Source organism: Carlito syrichta, unplaced genomic scaffold (assembly GCF_000164805.1).
Source record: "Carlito syrichta isolate Samal-C Ts95f unplaced genomic scaffold, Tarsius_syrichta-2.0.1 Scaffold304383, whole genome shotgun sequence".
Taxonomy (NCBI): Eukaryota; Metazoa; Chordata; class Mammalia; order Primates; family Tarsiidae; genus Carlito; species Carlito syrichta.
The window spans coordinates 8725-20940 of NW_007248479.1; the positions used below are offsets into that span (position 1 = coordinate 8725).

At 53.6% G+C, this 12216-nt stretch overlaps 1 protein-coding gene across 1 annotated transcript in view; it reads left to right on the top strand.

Annotated features, from left to right (window-relative positions):
- The first annotated feature begins 1249 nt into the window (after positions 1-1249).
- Positions 1250-12216, top strand: part of HPD (4-hydroxyphenylpyruvate dioxygenase) — a 13017-nt gene continuing 2050 nt past the window's right edge. Inside the window, exons 1-12 of the mRNA XM_008059824.1 lie at positions 1250-1534; positions 1746-1772; positions 2276-2338; positions 2637-2741; positions 3314-3356; positions 3489-3571; positions 4860-4949; positions 6823-6926; positions 7420-7497; positions 7973-8135; positions 8252-8323; positions 10388-10510. Of these exons, the coding sequence (XP_008058015.1) occupies positions 1451-1534; positions 1746-1772; positions 2276-2338; positions 2637-2741; positions 3314-3356; positions 3489-3571; positions 4860-4949; positions 6823-6926; positions 7420-7497; positions 7973-8135; positions 8252-8323; positions 10388-10510 (1035 nt within the window). The 5' untranslated portion in view covers positions 1250-1450. The remainder of the gene's footprint in view (positions 1535-1745; positions 1773-2275; positions 2339-2636; positions 2742-3313; positions 3357-3488; positions 3572-4859; positions 4950-6822; positions 6927-7419; positions 7498-7972; positions 8136-8251; positions 8324-10387; positions 10511-12216) is intronic.

Here is a 12216-nt window from a genome sequence, read left to right on the forward strand (position 1 = left end):
CCGCCTGGGCAACTTGGCAAGACCTCATCTCTACAATAAATCAAAATTTAGCAGGGCGTGGTAGCTACTTGGAAGGGCGGAAGGATCGCCAGAGCCCAGCAGGTCGAGGCTGCGGTGGCCGGGAGCGGCCACTGTACTCCAGTCTGGGTGACAGAGTGAGAATCTGATTCAAAAAAACAAAAACAAGATAAAACAAAACAAAAATAAAGTGTGAGCCATGGAGTTGGAATTACTGGCTCACATTCCAGTTCTATTCTGCCACTTGCTAACTGCATGCCTGGGGAAGTTCTCCAACTTTCTTGGTGACTCATACATTACCAACATTAACAGAGACCATCCTGTGTGCCAGCTTCCATTGCAAAGACTTATGCTTTATCCCACTGAATCCTTCGCCACACTATTATTATTATTAATTTTCTTTAATTTTTTATTTGGAGTCACACCATCATTCAGGTTGGAATGCAGTGGAACGCTCACGGCCACCTGTGTTGACCTGCTGGGCTCAGGCATTCCTTCGCCTCAGCCTTCCAAGTAGCTGGGACTACAGGGCCATGCTACCACGCCCTGCTAATTTTGTTTTGTTTTTTTAATTGTAGAGATGAGGTCTCACCAAGTTGCCCGGACTGGTCTTGAACTCGCAGGCTCACGCAATCACTCGCCTCAGCCTCCCAAAGTACTGGGATTATAGGCTGAGCCACTGAGCCCGGCCTATTTTTTTTTTTCTTTTTGAGTCAGAGTCTCACTCTGTCACCCAGACTGGAGTATAGTGGCATGCTCATGGCCACCGCAGCCTTGACCTGCTGGGCTCAGGCGATCCTTCAGCCTCAGCCTTCCACATAGGTAGAACTACAGGCACACACCACCACACCCAACTAATTTTTTAAAAATTTATTGTAGAGACAAGGTCTCGCCAAGCTGCCTGGGCTGGTCGCAAACCCACAGGCTCAGGCAATCCACTCGCCTCGGCCTCCCAAAGTGATGGGAGCACAAGCGTGAGCCACCACGCCTGGCTGCCACCACACTATTATTGCTCCCATTTTACAGATGGAGAAACCGAGGCTCAGAGGGGTTGACTCTGACTTGCCCACGTCATATAGTATGTAGCAGAGCCAGGATGCAAATCGTCATACCTGTGCCTCTAACCACTGTGGAATATAACCGTTTCATCCTAAACATAAACCTCATGCTTGCTGTGCAAACAGCCTTCAAGGCCCATCCCCAGATCCCCCTTCAAGTTCCCCCAAATCAGAATTCTGGAGCCGCCACTGCACTCCAGCTGTCCTTAGCTTCTGAGCTTTGGATTCTGGGCGGGTAAGGGTCACAGTCCCGGTCCCAGGGTCCTGGAAAGAGTGTGCCCTTGGCTCCTTGCCCTGGCTCTGCCCCCCACTGTCTAGTGGACTAGGACAAGTCACCCCCACCCCGTCTGGGCCTGACAGCATTGCTCTGCCCAATGAGGCCCAGGCTGGATCAGAAGCTTCCAGGCCTAGGACCTTGCAGGCCTAGGCTCAGCTCCCGCCCCCATGAAGGCCACCAGGCGGGGGCGGGCACTGCTCCTGTTAAATACATCTGTCCAGCACTCACCAGGTCTCTTGTCCCAGTCTCCCAGCAGGACGTGTAGCCAGGATCTACCATGGTAAGTGCCTGCCTGGGGCCATGGCAGTCTTCCTGGGTGGATGACTGCAGTGCCACTTCCAGGAGTACCTTGTCCGGGAGCCAAGCCTCACTGTCCTTTTCTTTCTCCTTAGACGACTTACAGCAACAAAGGACCAAAGGTGAGCAGCAGAAACGTAGGAAATGTGGGGGCCTGGGTCCAGAAGAGGCCAAGGAACAGGGAGACAATGTCAGCAAAGAGCGTGATATGCGACTTCCACGCATGCACACTCAGCTTTATCCCGTCACCCCCAGACTGAGCTAGCCTCAGCCGTGGCCTGCTAAAAAATTGTACCCCCTCTCAAGTACCTGCCAATCTCCTAATCCCATCTGGAAGTTCTCTCCATGGTCTCACCTAAATCCATGGTGCTACGGCATAAGACTATTTTCCTTCATGAAACCTTGGCAGGCCTCCAGAGGGGCTTTCCCATCCCCAATACCCAGGAGCTCAGTTTCTATTTGAGAAATCTCTTTGGAGGGGCGGCAAGACCATGTGAGGTTCAGCCTCTCCTAAGTTGTATAGTTGAGGCTGGGATAAGGGAGGTGGTTAGGGATTGCCTCTCCACTTGTACTTTTCTAGACCCATTTTCAGGGACTCAACCTCACCCCTTCTCTCCTTCTGCAGCCCGAGAGGGGCCGGTTCCTTCACTTCCACTCTGTGACCTTCTGGGTTGGCAACGCCAAGCAGGTAGAAGCCGGGGCAAGGTGTTGAAACCAGAGGGCAGGCAGAAGGGTCCCCCAGACAAGGGCAGGCCTCTAGCAGGGTCAGTGATTGGTCCCTGGGAGGGGCGGATCAGGACCGGGTTGGGACCAGACACTCTGGATACTAATTATGCAATCGGGCCACGGCAGAATGTGCAAGGAGCAGCCGTGCTTCCCGGGGTCTCTGCACCTGGGGCAGCAGTGCAGGTGGGCTGAGGGTGTGGGGGCTCTCTTCTGGAGCCCCCAGGCCAGCCCTCAAGCCTCGTGTACCTGCTGTGACACAGGCTGCCTCCTTCTACTGCAACAAGATGGGCTTCGAACCCTTCGCCTACCGGGGCCTGGAGACAGGCGCGCGGGAGGTGGTCAGCCACGTGATCAAGCAAGGGAAGGTGAGTGCCCATTACAGGACATGCCTCTCCACTCCACTTCGATCCAGGAGGGCAGGCCTCTCTCTCTACTCCCGTGGGCTCAGCCCCTTGGTGTCCTCAGGGATGCTGAACTCCGCCGAGTTCCCCATCGACCCCTCCACGGGCAGTCAAGGTCACGGACCCGAGGGCAGCACACTCAGCCACACAACAGGGACCTTCCGCCTGTCCTCTCCTCAGCCTGGCCCAACACTGGCCCCACAGATGTCCAGGACACCTAGGACAAGTCAGAGCAGGATGTTTAAGCAGAGCCACAGTCCGTGGGGTCCCTGGAGTTCTCCCTACTCCCCCCTGGTAGACTTGACCCAGCAGCTCTGAGGACCCAGGGCGGATCTGATGCGGGAGGAAGCCCCATGTCTCAGAACCAGTGCGGGCAGCTAAGGCAGAGAAGGAGCTAGAACTCACGGTCCAGGAGTCCTGCATGGCTGGACCTTCTGTTCCACAAGAGGGGCCTGGCGTGGGCAGGGAGGACAGGACAGGCGCAGCTCCCCGTGCTGGCCCGAGCCATCAGCCACGCCCCCTTCTCTGTGTCACAGATTGTGTTTGTGCTGTCCTCGGCGCTCAACCCCTGGAACAAAGGTGTGGGGCCTGTGGGGCAAAACATGGCATTGTGGGTGGGCTATGGGTCCAGGGAGGGGGCAAGACTGGGAGGGAGACAGGGCCCAGGGAGGGGCCTCAGACTCCAGAGTCACCACCCCCTGCCGGCCACAGAGATGGGCGATCACCTGGTGAAACATGGAGACGGAGTGAAGGACATCACGTTCGAGGTGGAAGATTGTGACTCCATTGTGCAGGTGAGACCGCACCTGGGCTGGGGCGGGAAAGGAAGCCCCTCCCTCTGCCTGCCATGGGGACCCCATCAGTCAGAATTGGAAGGACACTGCCATATCACAGTGACGAACCCAGGCATTGATGTGACACACACTTGGGTTCCTGGAATACTCTGCCTCTTCCTGTATGTCCTTTCTGAGCCTCAGTTTCCACATCTGTAAAAAGGGGATAACCACAGCACTCTCCTCACTGAGCTGTTATAAAGAGGAGATGGGGTCAGGCACAGTGGCTCATGCCGCCTGTGATCCCAGCACTTTGGGAGGCAGGAGGACCCTTTGAGCCCAGGAGCTTTTTGTATTTGCTTCTGTTTTGAGTCGGAGTCTCTCTCTGTCGCCCAGGTTGGAGTGCAGTGGCACATTCATGGCCACCACAGCCTTGACTTGCTGGTTCAGGCAATCCTTCCTCCCCAGCCTTCTAAGTAGCTAGAACCACAGGCATGCGCCACCATCCCCGGCTCAATTTTTTTATATATTGTAGAGACGAGGTCTCACCAAAGTTACTCAGGCTGCTCTCGAACCCTTGGGTACAGGCAATCCTCTTGCCTCTGCCTCCCAAAGTGCTGGGATTACAGGCGTGTGCCACCATGCCCGGCTAATGACCATTTCTTGAATACAACTTTGAACCAAACACTGTACTCAAGAGGCAGTTTAGAGGTTCAGAGCCACACTACCCAGGTCTGAATCCTACTAGCCCTGTGACCGAGTGACTTAATATCTCTGTGCTTGAATCGCCTCATCTAGGGAATAGAGACAATAATAGTACCTTTTGTACACTGTTGAGGTTTGTGCCTACACAGTGCCTGCCACACGATGTGGCATCAACATGCAGTCAGGTTTTGCCTGGTAGACACATGAGTCAGGTTTGTCAGGCACTTGGCCCAGGGCCGAACACACAGTGGGTGCCCAGTGTCAGTGTGGACTCTTCTTCCCAACCTCTCTCTTTACAGATGGGGAAACTGAGGCCTGGGGAGGCGGAGGGGTCACACCGTGAGTTAGCTGAGGCAGGACAGACACCCACTCCCACTCGGTCTGTCTCCCTTAGCCCCGACTCTGAGCCTGGCCTCAGTTTCCCCAACTGCCCAACGAACATGAGCCATGAGTTCTGGGAGTAACAGCTGAAGTTGGATGGGGTTCCTGGCTGGGGCTGGACCCTCCGGAGGAGGCTTGCGGCAGGACCACCCAGCAGGGGGGCAGGCAAGGACTCTGGGATGCTCCCACCCTCACCGCCATCCCCTATTGGTCTCCTCTGCAGAAAGCCCGGGAACGGGGTGCCAAAATCGTGCGGGAGCCCTGGGTGGAGCAGGACAAGTTTGGGAAGGTGAAGTTTGCTGTGCTGCAGACGGTGAGTTCACTCTGACGCCCTCTCTGTGCCTGCTGTCAGCACCGCCCGGCTGACTCCACCGTCCCATCCCGCCTGTGGGCCTCTGACCAGAGTCACTATTCCCGGAGTCTGACCCGCTGTGATGCCTGGCCAGGGTGCAGAGGCTGTCAGGAGCTACCAGTCACTCCTCCCAGGCTTCCCTACCTCCAAGGGAAGGGGGGGCAGGTGACAGCAAGGGGGTGTAAGCTTTAGGCAGGGGTTTGAAAGGATGGGGGCAGGGGAAGCTGCGTGACTTTGGGCAAATCACTTTACCTCTCTGGGACTGTTTACATGAGCAAGGACTGGAGTTGGACAGCCCATGGGACCTGGGACATGCTGAGTCACCTCTTCAGCTCCGATCCCTCATAGGGTAGTAAGGTTCAAAGAGGTTCATTCCTGCACAGCACTTAGAACAACAGCGTCAGGCATATTAGACACTCAAGAAAGATGATCAATTCTGTACAGCACCTGCATGACTGTACTACAGAGACAATTATGGGTCTTTCCTCTTGAGATCAAATTACACAAAAAGATGGTTAAAATGGCAGACAGGTCGGGCTTGGTGGCTCAGCCTGTAATCCCGCGCCTTTGGGAGGCTGAGGTGAGTGGATTGCCCGAGCCCGCGGGTTCGAGACCCGCCTGGGCAGCGAGACCTCATCTCTACAATAAATCAAAAAAATCAGCCGGGCGTGGTAGCGCATGCCTGTAATTCCGGCTACTCAGAAGGCTGAGGCGGAAGGATCGCCGGAGCCCAGCAGGTCGAGGCTGCGGTGGCCGGGAGCGGCCGCTGCACTCCAGTCTGGGCAATAGAGTGAGACTCCAACTCAAAAAAAAAAAAAAAAATGGCAGACAGGGTCCTTCAGTATAATTTTTTTTATCAAAAAAAATTTTTTTAAGTTAGAGTCTCACTGTCGCCGAGACTGGAGTGCAGTGCCAGGCACACTCACGGCCACCACAGCTTCGATCTTCTGAGCTCAGGTGTTCCTTCCACCTCAGTCTTCCAAGTAGCTGGAACTACAGGTGTTTGCCACCACACTCAGCTAATTTTTTGATTTATTGTAGAGACGAGGTCTTACCAAGGCTGGTCTCAAACCCTGAACTCCGGCAATCCTCTAACCTCCACTTCCCAAAGTCCTGGGATTACAGGCATGAGCGGCTACACCCAGTCCTTCAGTATAATTTGATGTAATGCCCATGTCTTCTTCATTTAGTCGACTCGTTTTGTTTTGTTTTGTTTAGGAACAAAGTCTCACTCTGTTATGCAGGCTGAAGTGCAGTGGTGTGATCATAGCTCACTGTAACCTCAAACTCCTAGGCTCAAGCAGTCCTCCTGCCTCAGCCTCCAGAGTAGCTGGGCCTACAGGTGTGAGCCATCACATCTAGCTAATTTATTATTATTTATTTTATTTTATTTTATTTTTGTAGAGACAAGGTCTCACTCTTACCCAGGCTAGAGTGCAATGAAATAATCATAGCTCACTGCGGCCTCAAACTCCTGGCCTCAAGTGATCCTCCTGCCTCAGCCTCTTGAGCAGCTGGGACTACAGCTGCATGCCATCACACCCAGCTCAGTCAACCTATTTTTATTGAGCACCTACTACGTGTCAGGCACTGGGCTGGGCGCTTGGGATAGCATGACGAGGACAACATCTGACCTCTTGGGGGGCAGACAAAGAAACTCCCAAAAAAGTAACAGATTGCAATTCACTTCAGAAAGGAGAAGCGACTTGCCCAAGTTCACACATCAAGTTAGGGTCAGAGGTGGGTTCCAACCCAGAACTGTGCTGGTGCATTGAAATGGGACATGGCAGGGCTGGGGGCTCGGGGGCCAAGCCAGGCTATCTTCCACCCTTAGTACGGGGACACCACACACACCCTGGTGGAGAAGGTGAACTACACTGGACGGTTCTTGCCTGGATTTGAGGCCCCAGTAATGACGGATCCTCTCCTTTCCAAGCTGTGAGTGTCCCTTGGGGCAGCAGTGGGGTGGGAAGCCCTGAGGCAAAGGGCACTGTCCCCCCTCCTCCTTGAGGACTGGGCTTTTCTGATGGGGTGGGGCATCTGGAGCCTGCTGGGGAAACTCCTGAAAGTCCCCAAGGGGCACTTGAAGAGGTGGCAGAGAGGCAGCAACCGACCTCAGCCTCCTGAGCAGCTGGGACTACAGATGCATGCCATCACACCCAGCACAGTTGACCTCTGCAACCAGTTCAAATCCCACCTCTGTCACTTCCTAGGCATTTGTCCTCAGGCAAGTTGCTTCATTTCTCTATGCCTCAGTTTCCCCATCTGTAAAATGGGGACAGTAATAGCATGTGAGTTGACAAAGTGAAATGCTTGGTCCATAGGAAGCACTGCATAAGTGTGCCCTACTATTATCATTGAGGGGTCAGTGGGAAGGGAGAGATTTGGGTGGTATCTGCCTTCTCAGTCCCCAACTCCTTCCCTTTCTCAGTCCCAACTGTCATCTTGAGATTATTGATCACATTGTGGGAAACCAGCCTGACCAGGAGATGGTGTCTGCTTCAGAATGGTGAGCCCACAGCCCTCCCTCTGCCCCTGAAGGTGACACGCCCTCTTGGGGGATATGCTCACAATCAGTTCTTGCATTAAGTGGAAGATGGTGGGAACTAGCCTGGGTTACTGATTCATTCATTTACTGTGAAACTGTCACCATGGAGACCAGAGGACTTAAGGCCCAAAGTTCCTCCCTGTAGCATCCTTAGGGACACTGCAGTCCAGGGAGGCACTCTTGTCCAAATTCCAAGTAAATGTCCCTTTCTCGGAGCCCTTGGCTTCCATCTATTGGAGTGTTTTGTCACAAGATACTACCCCATGGAGGAAAATTGTCAGGACAAAGGTCTAGATCTAGATGTGTACGATGGGGGTGGTGTCGCCTTCCTGGAGCCTGCTCGGGGACAAATTCTGGAAGGTGAAAACAGAGTGGGGTGGAGGAGCCAGTCCCAGGCTGGCGCTCAGAGCAGATATGTCCTGCTGGCCACCTGCAGGTACCTGAAGAATCTGCAGTTCCACCGCTTCTGGTCCGTGGATGACAAGCAGGTGCACACAGAGTACAGCTCTCTGCGCTCCGTTGTGGTGGCCAACTACGAGGAGTCCATCAAGATGCCCATTAACGAGCCAGCACCAGGCAAGAAGAAGTCCCAGATCCAGGTGGGACTCCTCAGGCTAGGTGGGAGGAGAGCAGGGGAGAGGTTTGAGGGCTCTTGCAGGGAAAGAAGTGTGAGTGACGGGACAAGTAATGGTGGCTCCTTGTTTCCCTTTTCCAGGAATTTGTGGAGTATAATGGGGGCGCTGGGGTCCAGCACATCGCTCTCAAGACCCAAGACATCATCACATCGGTGAGAACCCCACTCCTGCTCCAAATTCCCTCTCATTCAGCTGCAGGGACAGTCTCTGCAAAACAGAGAGGGAGGGGAGCAGTGGCAGTCCTGGGCTCCTGCTACTCATGGACTGGTCCAGCCCCACTCCATCCCAGAGAGCTCAGTCTCTGCAGGACCTCTGGACTTTCAAGGTAGCAGGTGCCCAAGTCTTAGAAAGCCTGGAACCACGGGCTCAGGCAGTCCACTCACCTCAGCCTCCCAAAGGTGCAGGATTACAGGCTGAGCCACCGAGCCCGTCTATTATTGTTATTTTTTTTGAGTCAGAGTCTCACTCTGTCGCCCAGTCTGGAGTGCAGTGGCACGCTCATGGCTACCGCAACCTCGACCTGCTGGGATCAGGTGATCCTTCCGCCTCACCCTTCCAAGTATCTGGAACTACAGGCGGGCACCACCACACCCGGCTAATTTTTTGACTTGTTGTAGAGAACGAGGTTTCACCAAGTTGCCCAGGATGGTCTCAAACCCGGCTCAAGCAATCCTCTTGCCTCCACCCCCCAAAGTGCTGGGATTACATGTGTGAGCCGCCCTGCCAGGCAGGAAGTCTGAATTATTGCCCTGATTCTACCAGTGACTCGCCGTGTCTCTGGGGGATTCAGTGCCCTCTCTTGACTTCAGTTGCTTCACCCTGAAAATGAGGATATTGCCAGGAGTACCGCACCTGGCCTGGTTGCACATTTAAATTGGGTGTTCAGGGAAGCCCTCATGGAGAAGGAGACACTTGAGAATGCAAAGGGTTGGAAGGAAAGAAGCTGGTGGGGGTTGGGGAGAACCCCAGGCAGAAGGGAGCTTGGTGTGTGCCCAGAAGGCTGAAGGAACAAGGAGATCGGTATGACCAGAACAGAATGAGCAAGGGAGAGAGAGGTAGGAGATAGGTCGGAGGGTGGTGGGGGGGGCACAAGGGAGGACCACGAAGGCGACTTTGAGTCTGACTGGGATGTGGTACCACCGGGGTAAGCAGAGGAGTGACATGATTTGACTTCCATTTTTTTTTTTTTTTTGAGTTGGAGTCTCACTCTGTCGCCCAGACTGGAGTGCAGCGGCCGCTCCCGGCCACCGCAGCCTCGACCTGCTGCGCTCCGGCGATCCTTCCGCCTCGGCCTTCCGAGTAGCGGGAATTACAGGCACGCGCTACCACGCCCAGCTGATTTTTTGATTTATCGTAGAGATGAGGTCTCGCTGCCCAGGCGGGTCTCGAACCCGCGGGCTCAGGCAATCCACTCACCTCAGCCTCCCAAAGGCGCGGGATTACAGGCTGAGCCACCGAGCCCGGCTTGACTTCCATTTTAAAGTCACTCTGCTACTATGTTGAGAATAGCCCCTAATCTCTCAATGCCTCAGTTTTCCCAGCTATGAAATGAGGATAATAGTCCTCCCAATACCTCTAAGGATTGCTGCATGGGCCAAATGTTCCTTAAGCATCTGACCCCCCATCCAATCTAGGAGAAGTGGATTCACTCTTTTACTCTCGTCTACTCTCTAAATAAACTTAGAAAAAAAAAAAAAAAGAGCCGGGCTTCGTGGCTCAGCCTGTAATCCCGCGCCTTTGGGAGGCTGAGGTGAGTGGACTGCCTGAGCCCGTGGGTTTGAGACCCGCCTGGGCAGTGAGACCTCATCTCTACAATAAATCAAAAAATTAGCTGGGCGTGGTAGCTCATGCCTGTAATTCTGGCTACTCAGAAGGCTGAGGCGGAAGGATCGCCGGAGCCCAGCAGGTCGAGGCTGCGGTGGACGGGAGCGACCAGTGCACTCCAGTCTGGGCGACAGTGAGACTCCAACTCAAAAAAAAAGAAAGAAAGAAAGTGCTTGAGAGGGGCACACAGTGACTGTTTCATACATTTAGCAGTTGCTGCTCTTCTAATAGGGCCCACGACAGAGAATGAAGGGATGAGGTAACACCACGCCCTGGCAGTTGAGGGGAGCTAGGATAGGGACCCAGCCTCCTCCTGGCCCAGCATCTCCTCTGGGCTGGGGTGTTGAACACGGAGAGAGAAGGAGGCTGACTGCAACCTTGCTCTGAGACAGATTCGCCACTTGAGAGAGAGAGGCACGGAGTTCCTGGCTGTTCCTTCCACATACTACAAACAGATCCGGGAGAAGCTCAAGACGGCCAAGATCAAGGTGAAGGAGAACATCGACATCCTGGAGGTAAGGCCTAGGCAGGACTCTCTACCAGCTGGAAAATACCAGCCCTGAGCTCCATCTTACCTCACAAATGTTGTCTAAGCCCCTGCCCTGCATCAGGCACAGGGACAGAGAGGGAAAAGCAGACCAGGTATCTGCTGGTATTTACATTCTGGGGGGTGGAGGGGAGGGGAGACAGATGACAAACAAATAAAAACACCAACAGCCGGGTTCAGTGGCTCAGCCTGGAATCCCACACCTTTGGGAGGCTGAGGTGAGTGGATTGCCTGAGCCCGTGGGTTCAAGACCTGCCTGGGCAGGTGAGACCTCATCTCTACAATAAAATAAAAAAACTACCCGGGTATGGTAGTGCACACCTGTAATTCCAGCTACTTGGAAGGCTGAGGTGGAAGGATCCCCGGAGACCAGCAGGTCGAGGCTGCGGTGGCCGGGAGCGGCCACTGCACTCCAGTCTGGGTGACAGAGTGAGACTCCAACTCAAAAAAACAAAAACAAAAACAAAAACAAAAAAACACCAACAGAGAGAGAGACACACACCCAGTGCCATGCAGGAAGTTATAAACGTGCAACCTGGGGCTACTTTACAGAGTGGTCAGGAAGGACCTTTTTGAGGTGGTGACATTGAAGTGAAATGTAGATCATGAGAGAGCTGCCACTGGCCACATGAGACTGAGGAGAGAGCTTTTCTGGCAGAGGGAATAGCAAGTGCAAAGATCCTGAGGCAGGAGCCAGTCCGAGTGTTTGAGGAACAGAAAGAGGGTTAGAGAGGAGGCAGGTTGTACTTGAGGAGTGACCTAGGTCAGACGGGTGGGCAGGAGTGAGTCCTCTTGAGGGCTATTTAGGAGTTTGGATTTTGTTCTTCTGTGGCGAGAAACTGTTGGAGGCTTTATTGGTTTTAGTCTGTGATAGTAGTTTTATTGATGTATGTCAAATAATATGTCACCTTTCTTTTTCTTTACTGAGTCGGTGTCTCACTCTGCCACTCAGGCTGGAGTGCAGTGGCACACTCACAGCCACCACAGCCTAGATTTGCTGGGCTCAGGGTATCCTTCCACCTCAGTTTTCCAAGTAGCTGTAACTCCAGGTACACACCACCACGCCCAGCTAATTTTTTTATTTATTGTAAAGACGAGGTCTTGCCAAATTGCCCAGGCTGGTCTCGAACCCCTGGGCTCAGGCAATTCTCTCACCTCCGCCTCCCAAAGTACTGGGATTACAGGTGTGAGACACCACACCTGCTATTATGTCACCTTTTAAAGTACAAAATTCTACCTTTCGAAGTACAATTCAGTGATTTTCAGCTATTTATATGTTATGTAACTAACATCAAAATCAATTTTAGATCATTCCATCACCACAAAATGAAACCTTGAGGCTGGGCACAGAGGCTCAGCCTGTAATCCCAGCACTTTGGGAGGCCGAGGCGAGGATTGCCTGAGCCCAGGGGTTCAAGCCTGGGCAACTTGGTGAGACCTCATCTCTACAATAAATCGCAAAAACTAGCTGGGCATGGTGGCATGTGTCTGTAGTTCCAGGTATTTGGAAGGCTGAGGCGGAAGGATCGCCAGAGCCCAGCAGGTCGAGGCTGCAGTAGCCATGAGTGTGCCACTGCACTCCAGCCGGAGCGACAAGAGTAAGACTCCAACTCAAAAAAAAAAAAAAAAAAAAGCCGGGCTTGGGGACTCAGCCTGTAATCCCAGCACTTTGAG